Raw genomic sequence first — 20380 nt, forward strand, 5'->3', positions numbered from 1 at the left:
CTATATAAAGTAGACTTCGTAAAAACGCACATATTTAATTAATTAATAAATCTATGGGAGTAAAATTCTACTTGAATATGTTTTGTGTGCATATAAATCACTATACGAATTTTTTTCCTGATCGCTCCATAATTGATCTCAACTCCCATATAAGGAAAATTTCCGAAAATTACTTAAACCCGCATTGATAATCAAAATTATATAAATGTGTATTTTGTATATATAAATCATTATTTTGAAATTTCTATAATATTGAACCTAGAAACATGTAATTAAGTATGTAGAGCCTGGATTATGCAAGAAGCTATAAAAGAGGACTTATTGTTACTTTTTCGTTCTTCAAAAGGTACTTAACCTATAAATATGATATTATGCACGTAGAGCCCGTAAGTAGTAAGTGAAAACATATAAAAGGGCACTTTTCGGTTGCTTTTCGTTCTTCAAAAGGTACTTTTTGTGTTTTTTTATAATATTGATCCTAGAAACATGAAATCTCTAAAAGGGATATTTTTACAAAGGGATATTTTTACATTTACAATAATAATATTTATTTTATTCCATTACGATCGGGGTAGCGAAGCACACTGGGTATAGCCCGTTATTAATATTTTAAGATAAGAGAATGAGATAAGGCCCAATCTATCAATCATTTATTTTTGATATTTTTCATTATTTTTAAACATATGTAAATGTTCATCTATGCCGCTGCTGAATTATTTAAGTTCAGTTTCATGAATTTGTACGTTGACTACGGTCCCTGGTGGTACCCCATAGGGGATTTTAGCACTGACAGGGACATAGTAAACCCCCGAAATACTATCAGTATCACCCATGCCACCCATGCGAACGGCAGTTAACTGTTTACCACATCTCTTGTGAATAGCATCTTCATATGATTTGCACTTGATGCTAGGGAAATCATTTAATTGGATGGCTTCGGCGTAATACTTAATAGCCATGCTGTGATCACAGATACCTATAAACTTTTGGTACCAAGGACAAGCTGGTTGAGATTGACCACCATTGGGATAGAAAGAACCCCTACCAATGGGTGTCAGATAACCGAAATTACCGCCATTGGTATGAATACTTTCAACGTATTTGGCATCTTTGTGGCACAGACGATCCTCACAGTTATCTTTGATTAAAGGACTAGCAGGATCCAAACCTATAATGGTTTTAATATTATGAAAACTCCTGGCTGAAAAGCCAACAATATGAGCGCCCAAACTATGGCCTACCATTACCAATTCCTCCAATTTGATATAGTTATTCTGGGCCAAGAAATCAATTAAATTTCCAACATCAAAAGCAACATGCTTCAGACATGTAACAACCATAGCGTAGTTAGAATAACGGGCAGCATTCCACTCTACGAAAATGTAATTGTAATCACCTTTGGATAACCAAGCATCACGGACACCATAGTTAATAAATCCATCAGGGCCAGAGTTAAAGCCGTGGATGGATATACGTGTAGGATGTGCGGGATTGAAGTAAGAAGAATCAATGGATCGTTTATCGATTGTAATTAACTGAGAATGAACTTGATTTTTATTTGTGTATAGGTGAAAGAAAACGTCGTTTTGTGGAAAAAAAATATTTCTACGATCCAAACTATCAGAGTTATTCATTTCCATATATTTCTTTCTTACATTTTCAAGATAGGTGTCAACATTATCCTTATCAACCCATTCAAAACTTTCTTCTGTGACAGGTATATACCAACCATTTTGACCATGAGCGCGTTTGTCGTTTGGCACCGCGTTAATGGTAACTGCAATTTAAAATTAGTTTTAAATAGTTTTAACTATTCTATAGGATTTTAACTTACCATCCACAGCACACAGCAAAATCAGCAATAAATACTTCATGTTAACTAAACTTAATTGAGTTATTTTAGAAAAAATTTCCAACTTTTATACCATTTTTTTTTTCCAATAATTATTATCATTTCTAAACAATTGTATAAGTAATAACTTAATTTGTTCTTAAATATGAAAATATGTTTTTTTCTGGAATTTATACACATATTTAATGGCTAAAAGTGTTTTGGCTATTTAAAGCCGTTTTTTATTAGTTAGTTTTGTTACGAAGATAGGATGGAAATTGTTTCAGATAAGCAAACCAACTGCACCAGTTTTAATAAATTATTCATTTCGTTTCACTAACAAGTTTGTTAGTGTTTATACTGATTTTGTTATTCCGTTTGTAACACCCGAAATATTCATCTTTTTATACCCTTCACCTTCGTGAGAAGAGTTTATATAAGTTTGTCATTCCGTTTGTAATTTCTATAATATAATTTTAGGAGCCTATAAAGTATATATATTCCGAGTCCTTATAGACAGAATCGATTAAGCTATGTCCGTCTGTCTGTCTGTCTGTTTGTTGAAATCAATTTTCTGAAGACCCCAGATATCTTCAGGATCCAAATCTTCAACAATTCTATCAAACATGCTTTCGGGTAGTTTCCTATATAAAATCAGCAAAATCGGTTCATAAATAACGGAGATATGAGCAAAAATCCGAGTAACCTCCGAAAATTTCATCAAAAATTTAGATTTTTCGTGCAATCGGAGACAGAATAATAAACAAACTACAACCACACACAAAAACAAGTAAGAAAGTATAGTCGGGCATGGCCGACCATAAGATACCCTACACCAGTTATGAATATTAAATGTGATCTATTTTGCATAATAAAGCATTTATCTGGAATATTACCTTAATTCCGATTTATTTGAGACATTTATTGACGAAAAATTAATTTTCTGAAAGAGCCTTTATATGGGGGATAGGAGCAAATGTGAACCGATCTCGATAAAATGGGCTAGATAGATTTATATTTATATAATATTTATTTGTGATAAATTTCATTGCAATAACAGTGTTAATAAGTGAATTGCGGATATTCAAGTCATTTTCCGAAGGGGGGCTTTGTATGGGGGATAGGGTCAAATGAAGTCCGATCAGTTCTAAATTCGGCAAAGTCATCAAGGCTTGTATAAAACTTAGTTGTGCTAACTTTTATCGAGATACATTTATATTATACAGAATTATGAGCTCAAAGGCCCTTTTCGGGGGTTCAGTTGTATGGGGGATAGGTGTAATAATGGACCAATTTTAACCATTTTCAATAGGCTTCGTCCTTGGATCAAAAGAAACGTGTTTGCGAAACTTCATCAAATTATCTTGAAAATTTCGACCTGTACTTGGATAACAACGTTTACATGGACACACGGGCGGTCGGACGGACGGACATCGTTAAATCTACTCAGAAAGTCGATCGGTATACTTAAAGGTGGGTATAGTACTAATATTTCAATGCGTTACAAACATCAGCACAAACGCATAATACCCTTCCCACTATAGTGGTGTAGGTTATAAAAAAAAAGTAAAGCAATTACGACTGAAGCAGTGTATGTAGACCCCGGATTAAGTGATAACATATAAAAGGGACTTTTTCGTTCTTTAAAAGGTACTTTTTGAATTTTCTATAATATTGAACCTAGAGACATTAAATTAAGCATATAGAGCCCGGATTGAGTGAAAACACATAAAAAGGACTTTTTTGTACTCTTCGTTCTATAAAAGGTACTTTTTGAATTTTCTATAATATTGAACCTAGAAACATGAAATTAAGTATGTAGAGCCCGGATTAAGTGAGAATGGAATGGACTTTTTGGTACTTTTTCGTTTTACAAAAGGTACTTTTTGAATTTTCAATAAAATGGAACCTAGAAATATGAAATTAAGCATGTATAGCCGGGATTAAGTGAGAATTTATAAAAGGACCTTTTTGGTAATTTTTCGATCTTGAGAAAATTCAAAAAGTACCATTTAAGAGACAAAAAGTGCTAAAAAGTTCTATTCTAATAAAGAACATACAAAGAGTATCATTTGAAGAAAGACTAAGTACCAAAAGTGGCATAAGTTCTAACTTTGTGGAAAGTACTAACAAAAAAATTACCATTTCCCCCTTTTCGCTTAGGAATAGACTTTTTCGAGAATTAAGTTTACTAAATATTCCATGTTTAAATGTATATAACACAGATAAAACTCAAACGATTCAAATCTACATCCATTTGTTCCAGAAAAATTATGCTTTAAAAAAAGTACCTAATAATTTATCTGAATTTGGTCCTATATAGGGCTTAGTATCCGAATTCCAAAGTAATATACTAATAGCATATTTAGTGTGAGTAAAATAACTATTTATCAAATTTTATAAAAATTGGTCCAATTTGAATAAATTAAATTTCCCGTTTTTCCCCTTTTGGTACTTTTTTCACATATGAAATAGCTAATATTTTATTTCAATAAATATTACAGAGTTAGTACGTAATTTAATAGGTTTACGTCAATAAATCGAAAAAGTTTTCTTAATGTGCTGAAAAAAAGTACCTAAAATACAGTTTTCTCCCTTTTACACCCAAAAAGGACTAAATGTTAACAAGTTAAATATCCTCCACCAGCTACTTTTATATTAATACTTTTCTATTTGATCAAATATTTGTAGAAATAAGTTTTCTCATGTCTTGAATAGTTAAATACCGTTAAAGTGCTTTTAGGGGCAGGACCTAGTATAGGAGATATGACCAATTATAGACCGATCGTAAAAAATTCTTTAAGCTAAATTTCTTTACATAAAAACTATATTTCAATAAAATTTTGTATCTATATCGTGAATTAGTAATAAGTAATGTGTGTTTAAGTGATTTTCTGAAGGCAAACTTGTATGGGACCGTCCGCACCCATGTTATGAACTGATCGTGAAAAAATCTTGAAATAGAATTTTTGTATATAACACTAATATTTGTGCCAAATTTTGTATAAATAGTTTTATTTGGTAATGAGTAATGTGCGTTTAAGAGAATTTCGTAAAAGGACCTTGTAAGGGAGCTATGAACAATTGGACCGATCCAAAAAAAAACTTTCATAATAATATTTCTGTATATAAGAGCAATACTTGTACTAAATTCATTTACTAATGAGTTATGTGGTTTTAAGTGATTTTCGGGAGGGGACCTTGTATGGGAGCTATGACCACTTATAGACCGATCGGAAAAAAAAATGTTACAGTAATATTTCTGTGCATATAATAATACTTGCACCACATTTTATATGGATATCTTAATTTAGAAATGAGTTATGCGCGTTTAAGTGATGGGGGAACCTTGTATGGGAGCTATGACCAATTATGGACCCATCGGAAAAAAAAATTTCATAGTAATATTTCTGTATGTGAGAGCAATACTTGTACCCAATTGTACATGGATATCTTAATTTAGTAATGAGTTATGTGCGTTTAAGTGATTTTCGGGAGGGGACCTTGTATGGGAGCTATGTTCAATTATAGACCGATCCAGACAATTTGTTCTCTAAATGAATGATATTGACATAACATTTTAATTAGTAAAATTTTGTGTAGATATCAACATTCTGACGGAAGTTATTAACAAAAAACCCATTTTCCGGGAATATGTACTTTTGTATGGGAGGTGTATGAAATTGTGGAACGATTCTGGCAATTTTCAGCAGGAATCAAGTTCTTGTGTACAAACGAATGTGTAATGTTTTTCATGAAATTATTTTGCATAGTTTTCGATAAAATTACATCAGAATGTGTAAAAAATGCTTATTTTTTCGAGGTTGTTTTAAATTTTGATTCATAACTTTTTCCGGTGTCAACCGATTTTGCTCATTTTAAATACCAAACAATTTAGGAAAATGAAGAACATTTTGGCTGAATTTTGTTAAATTATATTGCTTCGTTTTATCGTTAGCGTGTTTTACACAGACAGACGGACATATCTAAATCGACTCAGAATTTGATAAGGACCCAGACTTTATATACTTTGTTGGGTCTCAGATGAATATTTCTTGGTGTTACACACGGAATGACAGAGTTATATATACCCTCTATCACCACTGATGGTGGTGGAGGGTATAAAAAATAAGAAAGACTAAATCCATAAACTTTTAAATGCTTTTTACAAATCATTTATTTTTAATACTTAAAGATAAGAGACTGAGATAAGACCCTATCTATCAATTTTTTTATTTTTGATATTTTTCATTATTTTTGAACATATGTATGTATGTACATTAAGGTGGCCCCGTTTGTAAATTAAATTAAAGTTTAAATGATTATAAGACATAGTTTCTGAAAATGTTTGTCCTGGGGTCAATATTTGGCAAGCTGGATCAAAAGATAAAAAGGTCCTTTTTGAGGTTTTTATGATTCCATTTTTGTGGCCAAGATTCCATTTTAGTTCATGCACAAGACTATGACTACGGTCCCTGTGGCATACCATAGGGGGGTTTATCATTGACAGGGACATAGTAAACCCCCGAAATATTATCAGTATTGTCCATGCCACCCATGCGAACGTCACTGTACTCTGAACCGCATTTCCTGGCAACAGCTTGATCAAATGTTTTGCACTTGATGCTCGAGAAATCATTTAATTGGATTGCTTCGGCGTAATACTTAATAGACATGCTGTGATCACAGATACCTAAAAAAGAATGGTACCAAGGACAAGCTGGTTGAGAATGACCACCATTGGGATAGAAAGAACCCTTGCCAATGGGTGTCAGATAACCTAAATTACCGACATTGGTATGAATACTTTCAACGTATTTGGCATCAGTTTCGCACAGACGAAATCTACAGTAATTTAGGATTAAAGGATTAGCAGGATCCAAACCTATAACGGTTTTAATGTTTTGAAATTTCCTGGCTGTAAAGCCAACAACATGAGCTCCCAAACTGTGACCATTCATTACCAATTCTTCCAATTTGATATAGTTATTCTGGACCAAAAAATCAATTAATTTGCCAATCTCATCAGCAACCTTCCCTAGACATGTAACAACTATCGGGTAGTTAAAAGAAGTGGCAGCCTTCCACTCTACGAAAATGTAATTGTAATCACCTTTGGATAACCAAGCATCACGGATACCATAGTTAATAAATGCATCAACGCCAGATTGAAAGCCGTGAACGGATATACGTGTAGGATGTGCGGCATTGAAGTTAGAGTCATCAATGGATTTCTTATCGATTGTAATTAACTGAGAATCATTTTGATTCTTATTTGTGTATAGGTGAAAGAAAACCTCGTTTGCTGGAATTAAAATACCATAACGTTCCATACTCTGAGACTCATTCATACTCATAAATTCCATTCTTAAATTTTCGAGATATGTTTCAGCATTTTCCATATCAATCCATTCTAAACTGTCTTCTGAGACAGGTATATACCAACCATTTTGACCATGAACGCGTTCGTCTTTAGGCACCGCGTAATGGTAACTGCAATTTAAAATAAGTTTTAAATAGTTTTAACTTTTCTATGGGATTTTAACTTACCAGCCACAGCAGACAGCCAAATCAGCCAGAAATAATTCATATTAACTAAGCTTAATTTAATTGTGATATTTGAAGAAAAACATTCTCAACTTTTATACCATTTTTTCCAATTATTATTAACATTTCTAAACAATTGGTTTAGTAATGGCTTAATTTGTTCTTAAATGTTAAAAGATGTTTTTTCTGGAATCTATAGACATATTTAATGGTTAAAAGTGTTTTGGTTGTTTAAAGCCGTTTTTATTAGTTTGTTTTGTTACGAAGATTGTTTTATTTCACTAACAAGTTCATTAAGGTTTATATTGATTTTGTCATTCCGTTTGAAACATATCGAAATATTGGTCACTTGGTCACATTTAAGTTGAATTGTACCTTACCTTAGATATACATACTTAAGCCGTTTATTGTTGAATAAAATTGTGGACATTTAAGTGAAATTTTGATGCGGGCTTTTCATAGGGACTAGGGTCATATAAGAACCTATTATTATGGAATTCGTTGGGGTCATCAAGTCTTGTATACAACTTGGTTATTGCAGCTTTTTGTCGAGATATGAGTATATTAAACATAATTATGAACTTAAAAGCCCTATTCGGCGGGTTCAGTTGTATGAGGGCTAGGTGAAGGCTTCATCTACGGTACCATAAAATATCATGTGCCAAATTTCATTGAATTATCTCCAAAATTGCGACCAGTAGTTTAATTACAAGTTTTAAAAGCCCTATTCGAGGGGTTCATTTGTATGGGGGCTAGGTGAAATAATGGATCGATGTAAACCATTTTCAACAGGCTTCATCTACGGTACCATAAAAGACCATGTGCCAAATTTCATTGAATTATCTCCAAAATTGCGACCTGTAGTTTGATTACAAGTTTTAAAAGTCCTATTCGAGGGGTTTAGTTGTATGGGGGTTAGGTGAAATAATGGACCGATGTAAACCATTTTCAATAGGCTTCATCTACGGTACCATAAAAGATCATGTGCCAAATTTCATTGAATTATCTCCAAAATTGCGACCTGTAGTTTGATTACAAGTTTTAAAAGCGCTATTCGAGGGGTTCAGTTGTACATGGGCTAGGTGATATAATGGACCGATGTTAACTATCTTCCTCCCTGGAACAATAGCAGATCATGTACCAAATTTCATTGAATTATCTTCAAAATTGCGACCTGTAGTTTAATTAAAAGGATTACTAGCACTATTGGGGGGTTCAGTTGTATGGGGGCTAGGTTAAGTAATGGACCATAATGGACTTAACCATTTTCAATAGGCTTCGTCCCTGGAACAATAGAAGATCATGTACCAAATTTCATTGAATTATCTTCAAAATTGCGACCTGTAGTTTGATTCCAAGTTTTACATGGACGGACGGACGGACGGACAGACGGATGGACATAGCTAAATCGACTCAGAAAATGATTCTGAGCCGATTGGTATACTTTAAGGTGGGTATAGGACCAATATTATTGTGCGTTACAAACATCAGCACAAACCCAATATACCCTCCCCACTAAAGTGGTGTAGGATATATTAAATATTAATATGTATTGTACTTTCATTCGATATAAAAATATACGAAGAAGCTACTTCAAATGCCTATATTTTTCAAACTGACTGAGATATTAACTTAGTTCAATAGTGCAATGCATTGAAAATCATCTCTAATTTTGGGGCAACTTTTCGAATTTTTTTTATTATTGCAAAATTTTGAGTTTGAAAAGAAATTGCAAAAACCATTAAAATCATTTTTTTTTAATTATCAGTGTTTTTTTCTGAAATATGAATTTGGCGATAACTATTTCAACATGCGCTAATAGTCTTTATAAATGTTTACCAAAGGGTACTGTAGTGACGTCATTAGTTTTTAAATATATACTTTTGTTATGTTTTTAATACCTTGTAAAAAAAAAATTTTGCGCTCATCATTGAAAATAATTAACGTTTTCATATTTATCATATATAATTATTATCCAATTCAACCACTAAATATGGTTCTTGTCAGAGGAAAAAAATTTTCGAAAAAAAATGTTATCTAATTCTTAAAAATTTTTGATTTTGCTCATATAGTAATGTCCCCGTTTAGAAAATTACTCTTACACTCACGGTTGCAAAATTGAATAAAAATTTTTTATTTTTAAAAATTAATATTTTGTTAGTTCAAAAGAGCTCGGTCCACAATTGTCCATATTTTACATATCACCCTGATGTTGAGATTAGGCACTGCCGAATTTAATCCTCTGACTAGACTATGACTATACTACTACTAGACTATGACTATATTACTAATAGACTATGACTAGACTATGACTAGACTATAGACTAGACTATAGACTAGACTATAGACTAGACTATAGACTAGACTATAGACTAGACTATAGACTAGACTATAGACTAGACTATAGACTAGACTATAGACTAGACTATAGACTAGACTATAGACTAGACTATAGACTAGACTATAGACTAGACTATAGACTAGACTATAGACTAGACTATAGACTAGACTATAGACTAGACTATAGACTAGACTATAGACTAGACTATAGACTAGACTATAGACTAGACTATAGACTAGACTATAGACTAGACTATAGACTAGACTATAGACTAGACTATAGACTAGACTATAGACTAGACTATAGACTAGACTATAGACTAGACTATAGACTAGACTATAGACTAGACTATAGACTAGACTATAGACTAGACTATAGACTAGACTATAGACTAGACTATAGACTATACTATAGACTAGACTATAGACTAGACTATAGACTAGACTATAGACTAGACTATAGACTAGACTATAGACTAGACTATAGACTAGACTATAGACTAGACTATAGACTAGACTATAGACTAGACTAGTAGACTAGACTATAGACTAGACTATAGACTAGACTATAGAACTAGAACTATAGACTAGACTATAGACTAGACTATATACAACTATGACTAGACTATAGACTAACTATAGACTAGACTATAAGACTAGACTATAGACTATACTATAGACTAGACTATAGACTAACTATAGACTAGACTATAGACTAGACTATAGACTAGACTATAGACTAGACTATAGACTAGACTATAGACTAGACTATAGACAGACTATAGACCTATAGACTAGACTATAGACTAGACTATAGACTAGACTATAGACTAGACTATAGACTAGACTATAGACTAGACTATAGACTAGACTATAGACTAGACTATAGACTAGACCTAGACTAGACTAGAGACTAGACTATAGACTAGACTATAGACCTAGACTATAGACTGACTATAGACTAGACTATAGACTAGACTATAGACTAGACTATAGACAGACTATAGACTAGACGATAGACTAGACGATAGACTAGACTATAGACTAGAACTATAGACTAGACTATAGACTAGACTATAGACTAGACTATAGACTAGACTATAGACTAGACTTAGACTAGACTATAGACTAGACTATAGACTAGACTATAGACTAGACTATAGACTAGACTATAGACTAGACTATAGACTAGACTAGACTAGACTATAGACTAGACTATAGACTAGACTATAGACTAGACTATAGACTAGACTATAGACTAGACTATAGACTAGACTATAGACTAGACTATAGACTAGACTATAGACTAGACTATAGACTAGACTATAGACTAGACTATAGACTAGACTATAGACTAGACTATAGACTAGACTATAGACTAGACTATAGACTAGACTATAGACTAGACTATAGACTAGACTATAGACTAGACTATAGACTAGACTATAGACTAGACTATAGACTAGACTATAGACTAGACTATAGACTAGACTATAGACTAGACTATAGACTAGACTATAGACTAGACTATAGACTAGACTATAGACTAGACTATAGACTAGACTATAGACTAGACTATAGACTAGACTATAGACTAGACTATAGACTAGACTATAGACTAGACTATAGACTAGACTATAGACTAGACTATAGACTAGACTATAGACTAGACTATAGACTAGACTATAGACTAGACTATAGACTAGACTATAGACTAGACTATAGACTAGACTATAGACTAGACTATAGACTAGACTACAGACTAGACTATAGACTAGACTATAGACTAGACTATAGACTAGACTATAGACTAGACTATAGACTAGACTATAGACTAGACTATAGACTAGACTATAGACTAGACTATAGACTAGACTATAGACTAGACTATAGACTACACTATAGACTAGACTATAGACTAGACTATAGACTAGACTATAGACTAGACTATAGACTAGTATACAATAGACTAGACTATAGACTAGACTATAGACTAGTATACTATAGACTAGACTATAGACTAGACTATAGACTAGACTATAGACTAGACTATAGACTAGTATACTATAGACTAGACTATAGAGTAGACTATAGACTAGACTATAGACTAGACTATAGACTAGACTATAGATTAGACTATAGATTAGACTATAGACTAGACTATAGATTAGTCTATAGACTAGACTATAGACTACTATAGATTAGACTATAGACTAGACTATAGACTAGACTATAGATTAGACTATAGACTAGAATATAGACTAGACTATAGACTAGACTATAGACTAGACTACAGACTAGACTATAGACTAGACTATAGACTAGACTATAGACTAGGCTATAGACTAGACTATAGACAAGACTATAGACTAGACTATAGACTAGACTATAGACTTGACTATAGACTAGACTATAGACTAGACTATAGACTAGACTATAGACTTGACTATAGACTAGACTATAGACTAGACTATAGACTAGACTATAGACTAGACTATGGACTAGACTATAGACTAGACTATAGACTAGACTATAGACTAGACTATAGACTAGACTATAGACTAGACTATAGACTAGACTGTAGACTAGACTATAGACTAGACTATAGACTAGACTATAGACTAGACTATAGACTAGACTATAGACTAGACTATAGACTAGACTATAGACTAGACTATAGACTAGACTATAGACTAGACTATAGACTAGACTATAGACTAGACTATAGACTAGACTATAGACTAGACTATAGACTAGACTATAGACTAGACTATAGACTAGACTATAGACTAGACTATAGACTAGACTATAGACTAGACTATAGACTAGACTATAGACTAGACTATAGACTAGACTATAGACTAGACTATAGACTAGACTATAGACTAGACTATAGACTAGACTATAGACTAGACTATAGACTAGACTATAGACTAGACTATAGACTAGACTATAGACTAGACTATAGACTAGACTATAGACTAGACTATAGACTAGACTATAGAATAGACTATAGACTAGACTATAGACTAGACTATAGAATAGACTATAGACTAGACTATAGACTAGACTATAGACTAGACTATAGACTAGACTATAGACTAGACTAGACTAGACTATAGACTAGACTATAGACTAGACTATAGACTAGACTATAGACTAGACTATAGACTAGACTATAGACTAGACTATAGACTAGACTATAGACTAGACTATAGACTAGACTATAGACTAGACTATAGACTAGACTATAGACTAGACTATAGACTAGACTATAGACTAGACTATAGACTAGACTATAGACTAGACTATAGACTAGACTATAGACTAGACTACAGACTAGACTATAGACTAGACTATAGACTAGACTACAGACTAGACTATAGACTAGACTATAGACTAGACTATAGACTAGACTATAGACTAGACTATAGACTATACTATAGACTAGACTATAGACTAGACTATAGACTATACTATAGACTATACTATAGACTAGACTATAGACTAGACTATAGACTAGACTATAGACTAGACTATAGACTAGACTATAGACTAGACTATAGACTAGACTATAGACTAGACTATAGACTAGACTATAGACTAGACTATAGACTAGACTATAGACTAGACTATAGACTAGACTATAGACTAGACTATAGACTAGACTATAGACTAGACTATAGACTAGACTATAGACTAGACTATAGACTAGACTATAGACTAGACTATAGACTAGACTATAGACTAGACTATAGACTAGACTATAGACTAGACTATAGACTAGACTATAGACTAGACTATAGACTAGACTATAGACTAGACTATAGACTAGACTATAGACTAGACTATAGACTAGACTATAGACTAGACTATAGACTAGACTATAGACTAGACTATAGACTAGACTATAGACTAGACTATAGGCTAGACTATAGACTAGACTATAGACTAGTATACTATAGACTAGTATACTATAGACTAGACTATAGACTAGACTATAGACTAGTATACTATAGACTAGACTATAGACTAGACTATAGACTAGACTATAGACTATATAGATTAGACTATAGATTAGACTATAGACTAGACTATAGATTAGTCTATAGACTAGACTATAGACTAGACTATAGATTAGACTATAGACTAGACTATAGACTAGACTATAGATTAGACTATAGACTAGAATATAGACTAGACTATAGACTAGACTATAGACTAGACTATAGACTAGACTATAGACTAGACTATAGACTAGACTATAGACTAGACTATAGACTAGACTATAGACTAGACTATAGACAAGACTATAGACTAGACTATAGACTAGACTATAGACTTGACTATAGACTAGACTATAGACTAGACTATAGACTAGACTATAGACTAGACTATAGACTAGACTATAGACTAGACTATAGACTAGACTATAGACTAGACTATAGACTAGACTATAGACTAGACTATAGACTAGACTATAGACTAGACTATAGACTAGACTATAGACTAGACTATAGACTAGACTATAGACTAGACTATAGACTAGACTATAGACTAGACTATAGACTAGACTATAGACTAGACTATAGACTAGACTATAGACTAGACTATAGACTAGACTATAGACTAGACTATAGACTAGACTATAGACTAGACTATAGACTAGACTATAGACTAGACTATAGACTAGACTATAGACTAGACTATAGACTAGACTATAGACTAGACTATAGACTAGACTATAGACTAGACTATAGACTAGACTATAGACTAGACTATAGACTAGACTATAGACTAGACTATAGACTAGACTATAGACTAGACTATAGACTAGACTATAGACTAGACTATAGACTAGACTATAGACTAGACTATAGACTAGACTATAGACTAGACTATACTAGACTATAGACTAGACTATAGACTAGACTATAGACTAGACTATAGACTAGACTATAGACTAGACTATAGACTAGACTATAGACTAGACTATAGACTAGACTATAGACTAGACTATAGACTAGACTATAGACTAGACTATAGACTAGACTATAGACTAGACTATAGACTAGACTATAGACTAGACTATAGACTAGACTATAGACTAGACTATAGACTAGACTATAGACTAGACTATAGACTAGACTATAGACTAGACTATAGACTAGGCTATAGACTAGACTATAGACTAGACTATAGACTAGACTATAGACTAGACTATAGACTAGACTATAGACCAGACTATAGACTAGACTATAGACTAGACTATAGACTAGACTATAGACCAGACTATAGACTAGACTATAGACTAGACTATAGACTAGACTATAGACTAGACTATAGACTAGACTATAGACTAGACTATAGACTAGACTATAGACTAGACTATAGACTAGACTATAGACTAGACTATAGACTAGACTATAGACTAGACTATAGACTAGACTATAGACTAGACTATAGACTAGACTATAGACTAGACTATAGACTAGACTATAGACTAGACTATAGACTAGACTATAGACTAGACTATAGACTAGACTATAGACTAGACTATAGACTAGACTATAGACTAGACTATAGACTAGACTATAGACTAGACTATAGACTAGTCTATAGACTAGACTATAGACTAGTCTATAGACTAGACTATAGACTAGACTATAGACTAGACTATAGACTAGACTATAGACTAGACTATAGACTAGACTATAGACTAGACTATTGACTAGACTCTAGACTAGACTATAGACTAGACTATAGACTAGACTATAGACTAGACTATAGACTAGACTATAGACTAGACTATAGACTAGACTATAGTCTAGACTATAGATGAAATGTTATTAAAAATTCCTGAAAATTTCTAATAATCAAAGTTTCTTATTGAAATTTAATTTGTATTTTAACTTATTTTTTAATTTTATTAAACATTTCTTAAAATTTCAATGAACTTTATTCACAAAATATAATGTTTAATATTTAGTTTATCTCTGCAACTCTACATTCTGAAGGGTTTGATCCTATTACAGTTTACTTCGGTCTCTCTTTGGGTGGCCAGGCTGGCAAAGCAGGTGGAATATTAAATTGTTTCTTGCGTATGGCAAAACGATTCGTTTCACATTGATTCACGAAATGTGAACAGCGACACTCCACAGGTGGTCCTTTCTTTAACTTGGGATGTTGACATTCTGAAAAGCTGGGATGAGGACAGCATTCTTTTAAACACTTGGATCGCATACGATTACGATGACACTTAATAATTGCAGCCACTTTACGACAACAGGGCATATTAATTTTATGACATTTATTTATGCGTCTGGTATTGGGATTTTCGGGAAGTTTTTCCATACACTTTTTTAAAACATTATAGTCTAATTTTAGCTGCTCACTATCCTTTTCTTTAGCGGTTTGGGGGCTTTCACATTTAGGTCTCTTTACCAAGGGAGGTAACATGCACATTTCATTGAAGCAACAAACTTTTCGTTTTCTAACCACTGGTTGGCAAGATTTCCACGTTTGGGTATAAACTCTTTTAGTTTTATCCGATGATTCGTAGTGGCTTTCATCGAGACGCGGTATTAAAGCGGGACATTGTTGTTCTACCCCACATGTTTCCCACATGGATATAAATGGTTTATCTTCTTCTTTATCACGACGTTTACGTTTCTTTTTTGCAGGCGGTTCACAGGGCGGCTTGCTAAGACTACGATCACAGCAGCAGGTTAAGTGTGTGGGAGGTTTTATATCAGGTTCTCCACATTTAGGCCAATCTGATCTACCGCAAGCACTTAAGCTGCCTGCACAGCTGACTTGCTTGGGATGACATTTTTGTTTGGCTTTTGGCATTTTATGTTCTTCACATACAGGTGCCTCATTCCAACTGCCCTTGATATCCGAGGCAAAATGACGCTGCCTTTGATATAGTAATGGTAGACACTTTGACCATGCAGAGGGTAAAGATAACAAAATTCTGGACATTTTATTTTGTGAATTAGTATTGAGGAAATCAAGTTTAAAGTTTTTTAAAAGAATTTTAAATTTTTTTTTAATTTTACTAAAAATTTAGAATAAATTTTTGTTTGAAATTTTTAACTAGAAATGAAATGTTGAGTTGTCACAATCATTTAAATAGAATTTTTAATAATTTTTAAAATATTTTTATAGATAAAACAAGTGTCTTGGGTGCAACTGGGTCAAATGGGAATAAAAAAGAACATCATTTTTTGAGGGTGTTTTATTAACATATTAAACTAGAATTAATAAATTTGTATTATTTGCTCTGTTAGAAAAATCTCTCTGACGAAAATCTTTTATTATTATTTCTACAACAAAACTCTTATTTTCATTTTTCCAATACCAACCTCGGTTCCACTCGAATGAATTCATATTAAATAAAACAAATGTCATGTTAAATATAATTCTTTTAGCTAAAATATATAGAATTTATTAAAAATAAATATTTCAACCAACAACATTTATAGAATTTTTTTACCACATTTCCTGACATCATCTATTCGTAGTTTTAAAAAAAACATGAAAAACAAATATGTTTTTTTATGGTCATATAAAACTAAGGGCTTGAACAAAATATTGTGTCTGAGGCATTAGAATTTCACACAATTATTCAAACACAGATTCCATTAGTGTTTGAGCACATCTAACGCTTCAATAGTTTCAATAGTTGTTTTCAAGTGGAAAAACAAAATCCAACAATTGGACAACAACATAAAAAATACCTAAAAAATTCTTCATACTATAAAAGGAAATTTTGTTAAAATTTCTAATAGAAAGGAAATTTTGTGAAAATTTCCTATAGAAAGCAAATATTGAGAAAATTTCCTATAGAAAGCAAATATTGAGAAAATTTCCTATAGAAAGGAAATTTTGTGAAAATTTCCTATAGAAAGGAAATTTTGTGAAAATTTCCTATAGAAAGGAAATTTTGTGAAAATTTCCTATAGAAAGGAAATTTTGTGAAAATTTACTATAGAAAGGAAATTTTTCGAGAATTAACTATAGAAAGGAAATTTTGTGAAAATTTCCTACAGAAAGGAAATTTTGTGAAAATTTCCTATAGAAAGGAAAATTTGTGAAAATTTCCTATAGAAAGGAAATTTTATGAAAATTTCCTATAGAAAGGAGATTTTGTGAGAATTTACTATAGAAAGGAAATTTTGTGAGAATTTCCTATAGAAAGGAGATTTTGTGAGAATTTACTATAGAAAGGAAATTTTGTGAGAATTTCCTATAGAAAGGAGATTTTGTGAGAATTTACTATAGAAAGGAAATTTTGTGAGAATTTCCTATAGAAAGGAAATTTTGTGAAAATTTACTATAGAAAGGAAATTTTGTGAGAATTAACTATAGAAAGGAAATTTTGTGAAAATTTCCTATAGAAAGGAAAATTTGTAAAAATTTCCTATAGAAAGGAAATTTTTTGAAAATTTCCTGGAGAAAGGAAATTTTATGAAAATTTCCTAGAGAAAGGAAATTTTATGAAAATTTCCTAGAGAAAGGAAATTTTATGAAAATTTCCTAGAGAAAGGAAATTTTATGAAAATTTCCTAGAGAAAGGAATTTTATGAAAATTTCCTAGAGAAAGGAAATTTTATGAAAATTTCCTAGAGAAAGGAAATTTTATGAAAATTTCCTAGAGAAAGGAAATTTTATGAAAATTTCCTAGAGAAAGGAAATTTTATGAAAATTTCCTAGAGAAGGAAATTTTATGAAAATTTCCTAGAGAAAGGAAATTTTATGAAAATTTCCTAGAGAAAGGAAATTTTATGAAAATTTCCTAGAGAAAGGAAATTTTATGAAAATTTCCTAGAGAAAGGAAATTTTATGAAAATTTCCTAGAGAAAGGAAATTTTATGAAAATTTCCTAGAGAAAGGAAATTTATAAAATTTCCTAGATAAAGGAAATTTTATAAAATTCCTTAGAGAAGGAATTTTATGAAAATTTCCTAGAGAAAGGAAATTTTATGAAAATTTCCTAGAGAAAGGAAATTTTATGAAAATTTCCTAGAGAAAGGAAATTTTATGAAAATTTCCTAGAGAAAGGAAATTTTATGAAAATTTCCTAGAGAAAGGAAATTTTATGAAAATTTCCTAGAGAAAGGAAATTTTATGAAATTTCCTAGAGAAGGAAATTTTATGAAAATTTCCTAGAGAAAGGAAATTTATGAAAATTTCCTAGAGAAAGGAATTTTATGAAAATTTCCTAGAGAAAGGAAATTTTATGAAAATTTCCTAGAGAAAGGAAATTTTATGAAAATTTCCTAGAGAAAGGAAATTTTATGAAAATTTCCTAGAGAAAGGAAAATTTTATGAAATTTCCTAGAGAAGGAAATTTTATGAAAATTTCCTAGAGAAAGGAAATTTTATGAAATTTCCTAGAGAAAGGAAATTTATGAAAATTTCCTAGAGAAAGGAAATTTTATGAAAATTTCCTAGAGAAAGGAAATTTATGAAAATTTCCTAGAGAAAGGAAATTTTATGAAATTTCCTAGAGAAAGGAAATTTTATGAAAATTTCCTAGAGAAGGAAATTTATTAAATTTCCTAGAGAAAGGAAATTTATGAAAAATTTCCTAGAGAAAGGAAATTTTTTGCAAATTTCCTAGAGAAAGGAAATTTTATGCAAATTTCCTAGAGAAAGGAAATTTATGAAAATTTCCTATAGAAAGGAAATTTTATGAAAATTTCCTATAGAAAGGAATTTTGTGAAAATTTCCTATAGAAATTTTGTGAAAATTTCCTATAGAAAGGAATTTTGTGAAAATTTCCTATAGAAAGGAAATTTTGTGAAAATTCCTATAGAAAAGGAATTTTGTGAAAATTTCCTATAGAAAGGAAATTTTGTGAAAATTTCCTATAGAAAGGAAATTTTGTGAAAATTTCCTATAGAAAGGAAATTTTGTGAAAATTTCCTATAGAAAGGAAATTTTGTGAAAATTTCCTATAAAAAGGAAATTTTGTGAAAAATTTCCTATAAAAAGGAAATTTGTGTGATATTTGTGGATTGAAATTCCTATAAAAAGGAAATTTTGTGAAAATTTCCTATAAAAAGAAATTTTGTGAAAATTCCTATAAAAAGGAAATTTTGTGAAAATTTCCTATAAAAAGGAAATTTGTGAAATTTCCTATAAAAAGGAAATTTTGTGAAAATTTCCTATAAAAAGGAAATTTTGTGAAAATTTCCTATAAAAAGGAAATTTTGTGAAAATTTCCTATAAAAAGAAATTTTGTGAAAATTTCCTATAAAAAGGAAATTTTGTGAAAATTTCCTATAAAAAGGAAATTTTGTGAAAATTTCCTATAAAAGGAAATTTTGTGAAAATTTCCTATAAAAAGGAAATTTTGTGAAAATTTCCTATAAAAAGGAAATTTTGTGAAAATTTCCTATAAAAAGGAAATTTTGTGAAAATTTCCTATAAAAAGGAAATTTTGTGAAAATTTCCTATAAAAAGGAAATTTTGTGAAAATTTCCTATAAAAAGGAAATTTTGTGAAAATTTCCTATAAAAAGGAAATTTTGTGAAAATTTCCTATAAAAAGGAAATTTTGTGAAAATTTCCTATAAAAAGGAAATTTTGTGAAAATTTCCTATAAAAAGGAAATTTTGTGAAATTTCCTATAAAAAGGAAATTTTGTGAAAA

General features: G+C 31.3%; 3 protein-coding genes across 3 annotated transcripts; all 3 read right to left on the minus strand.

The window, feature by feature from the left end:
• Positions 1–628: 628 nt before the first annotated feature.
• Positions 629–1885, minus strand: LOC119615297 (phospholipase A1 VesT1.02-like). The gene is made up of 2 exons (XM_037971365.1): positions 1835–1885; positions 629–1777 (listed from the first exon to the last, which is right to left on the minus strand). Exons 1-2 carry the CDS (start codon positions 1872–1874, stop codon positions 714–716), a joined length of 1104 nt encoding a protein of 367 aa, XP_037827293.1. The 5' UTR covers positions 1875–1885; the 3' UTR covers positions 629–713.
• Positions 1886–5998: 4113 nt separating this feature from the next.
• Positions 5999–7437, minus strand: LOC119615295 (probable phospholipase A1 magnifin). Its single transcript, XM_037971363.1, has 2 exons — positions 7382–7437; positions 5999–7324 (listed from the first exon to the last, which is right to left on the minus strand). Exon 2 carries the CDS (start codon positions 7231–7233, stop codon positions 6298–6300), a length of 936 nt encoding a protein of 311 aa, XP_037827291.1. The 5' UTR covers positions 7234–7324; positions 7382–7437; the 3' UTR covers positions 5999–6297.
• Positions 7438–15629: 8192 nt separating this feature from the next.
• Positions 15630–16835, minus strand: LOC119615296. The gene has a single exon (XM_037971364.1). It carries the CDS (start codon positions 16700–16702, stop codon positions 15755–15757), a length of 948 nt encoding a protein of 315 aa, XP_037827292.1. The 5' UTR covers positions 16703–16835; the 3' UTR covers positions 15630–15754.
• Between the last annotated feature and the right edge of the window lie 3545 nt (positions 16836–20380).

The sequence above is a fragment of the Lucilia sericata genome, unplaced genomic scaffold, assembly GCF_015586225.1.
Source record: "Lucilia sericata isolate MDLA Ls3-8-SP2 unplaced genomic scaffold, ASM1558622v1 Contig004803F_arrow, whole genome shotgun sequence".
NCBI classification, from domain to species: Eukaryota; Metazoa; Arthropoda; class Insecta; order Diptera; family Calliphoridae; genus Lucilia; species Lucilia sericata.

Excerpts from the sequence above, each read along its gene's own strand:
- LOC119615296 (XM_037971364.1), bottom strand. The coding sequence starts at position 16,702 with ATGTCCAGAATTTTGTTATCTTTACCCTCTGCATGGTCAAAGTGTCTA.
- LOC119615297 (XM_037971365.1), bottom strand. The coding sequence starts at position 1,874 with ATGAAGTATTTATTGCTGATTTTGCTGTGTGCTGTGGATG. Across the intron at positions 1,778-1,834 it reads TTTGCTGTGTGCTGTGGATG|TTACCATTAACGCGGTGCCA; the intron begins GTAAGTTAAAAT and ends TTTAAATTGCAG.
- LOC119615295 (XM_037971363.1), bottom strand. The coding sequence starts at position 7,233 with ATGGAAAATGCTGAAACATATCTCGAAAATTTAAGAATGGAATTTATG.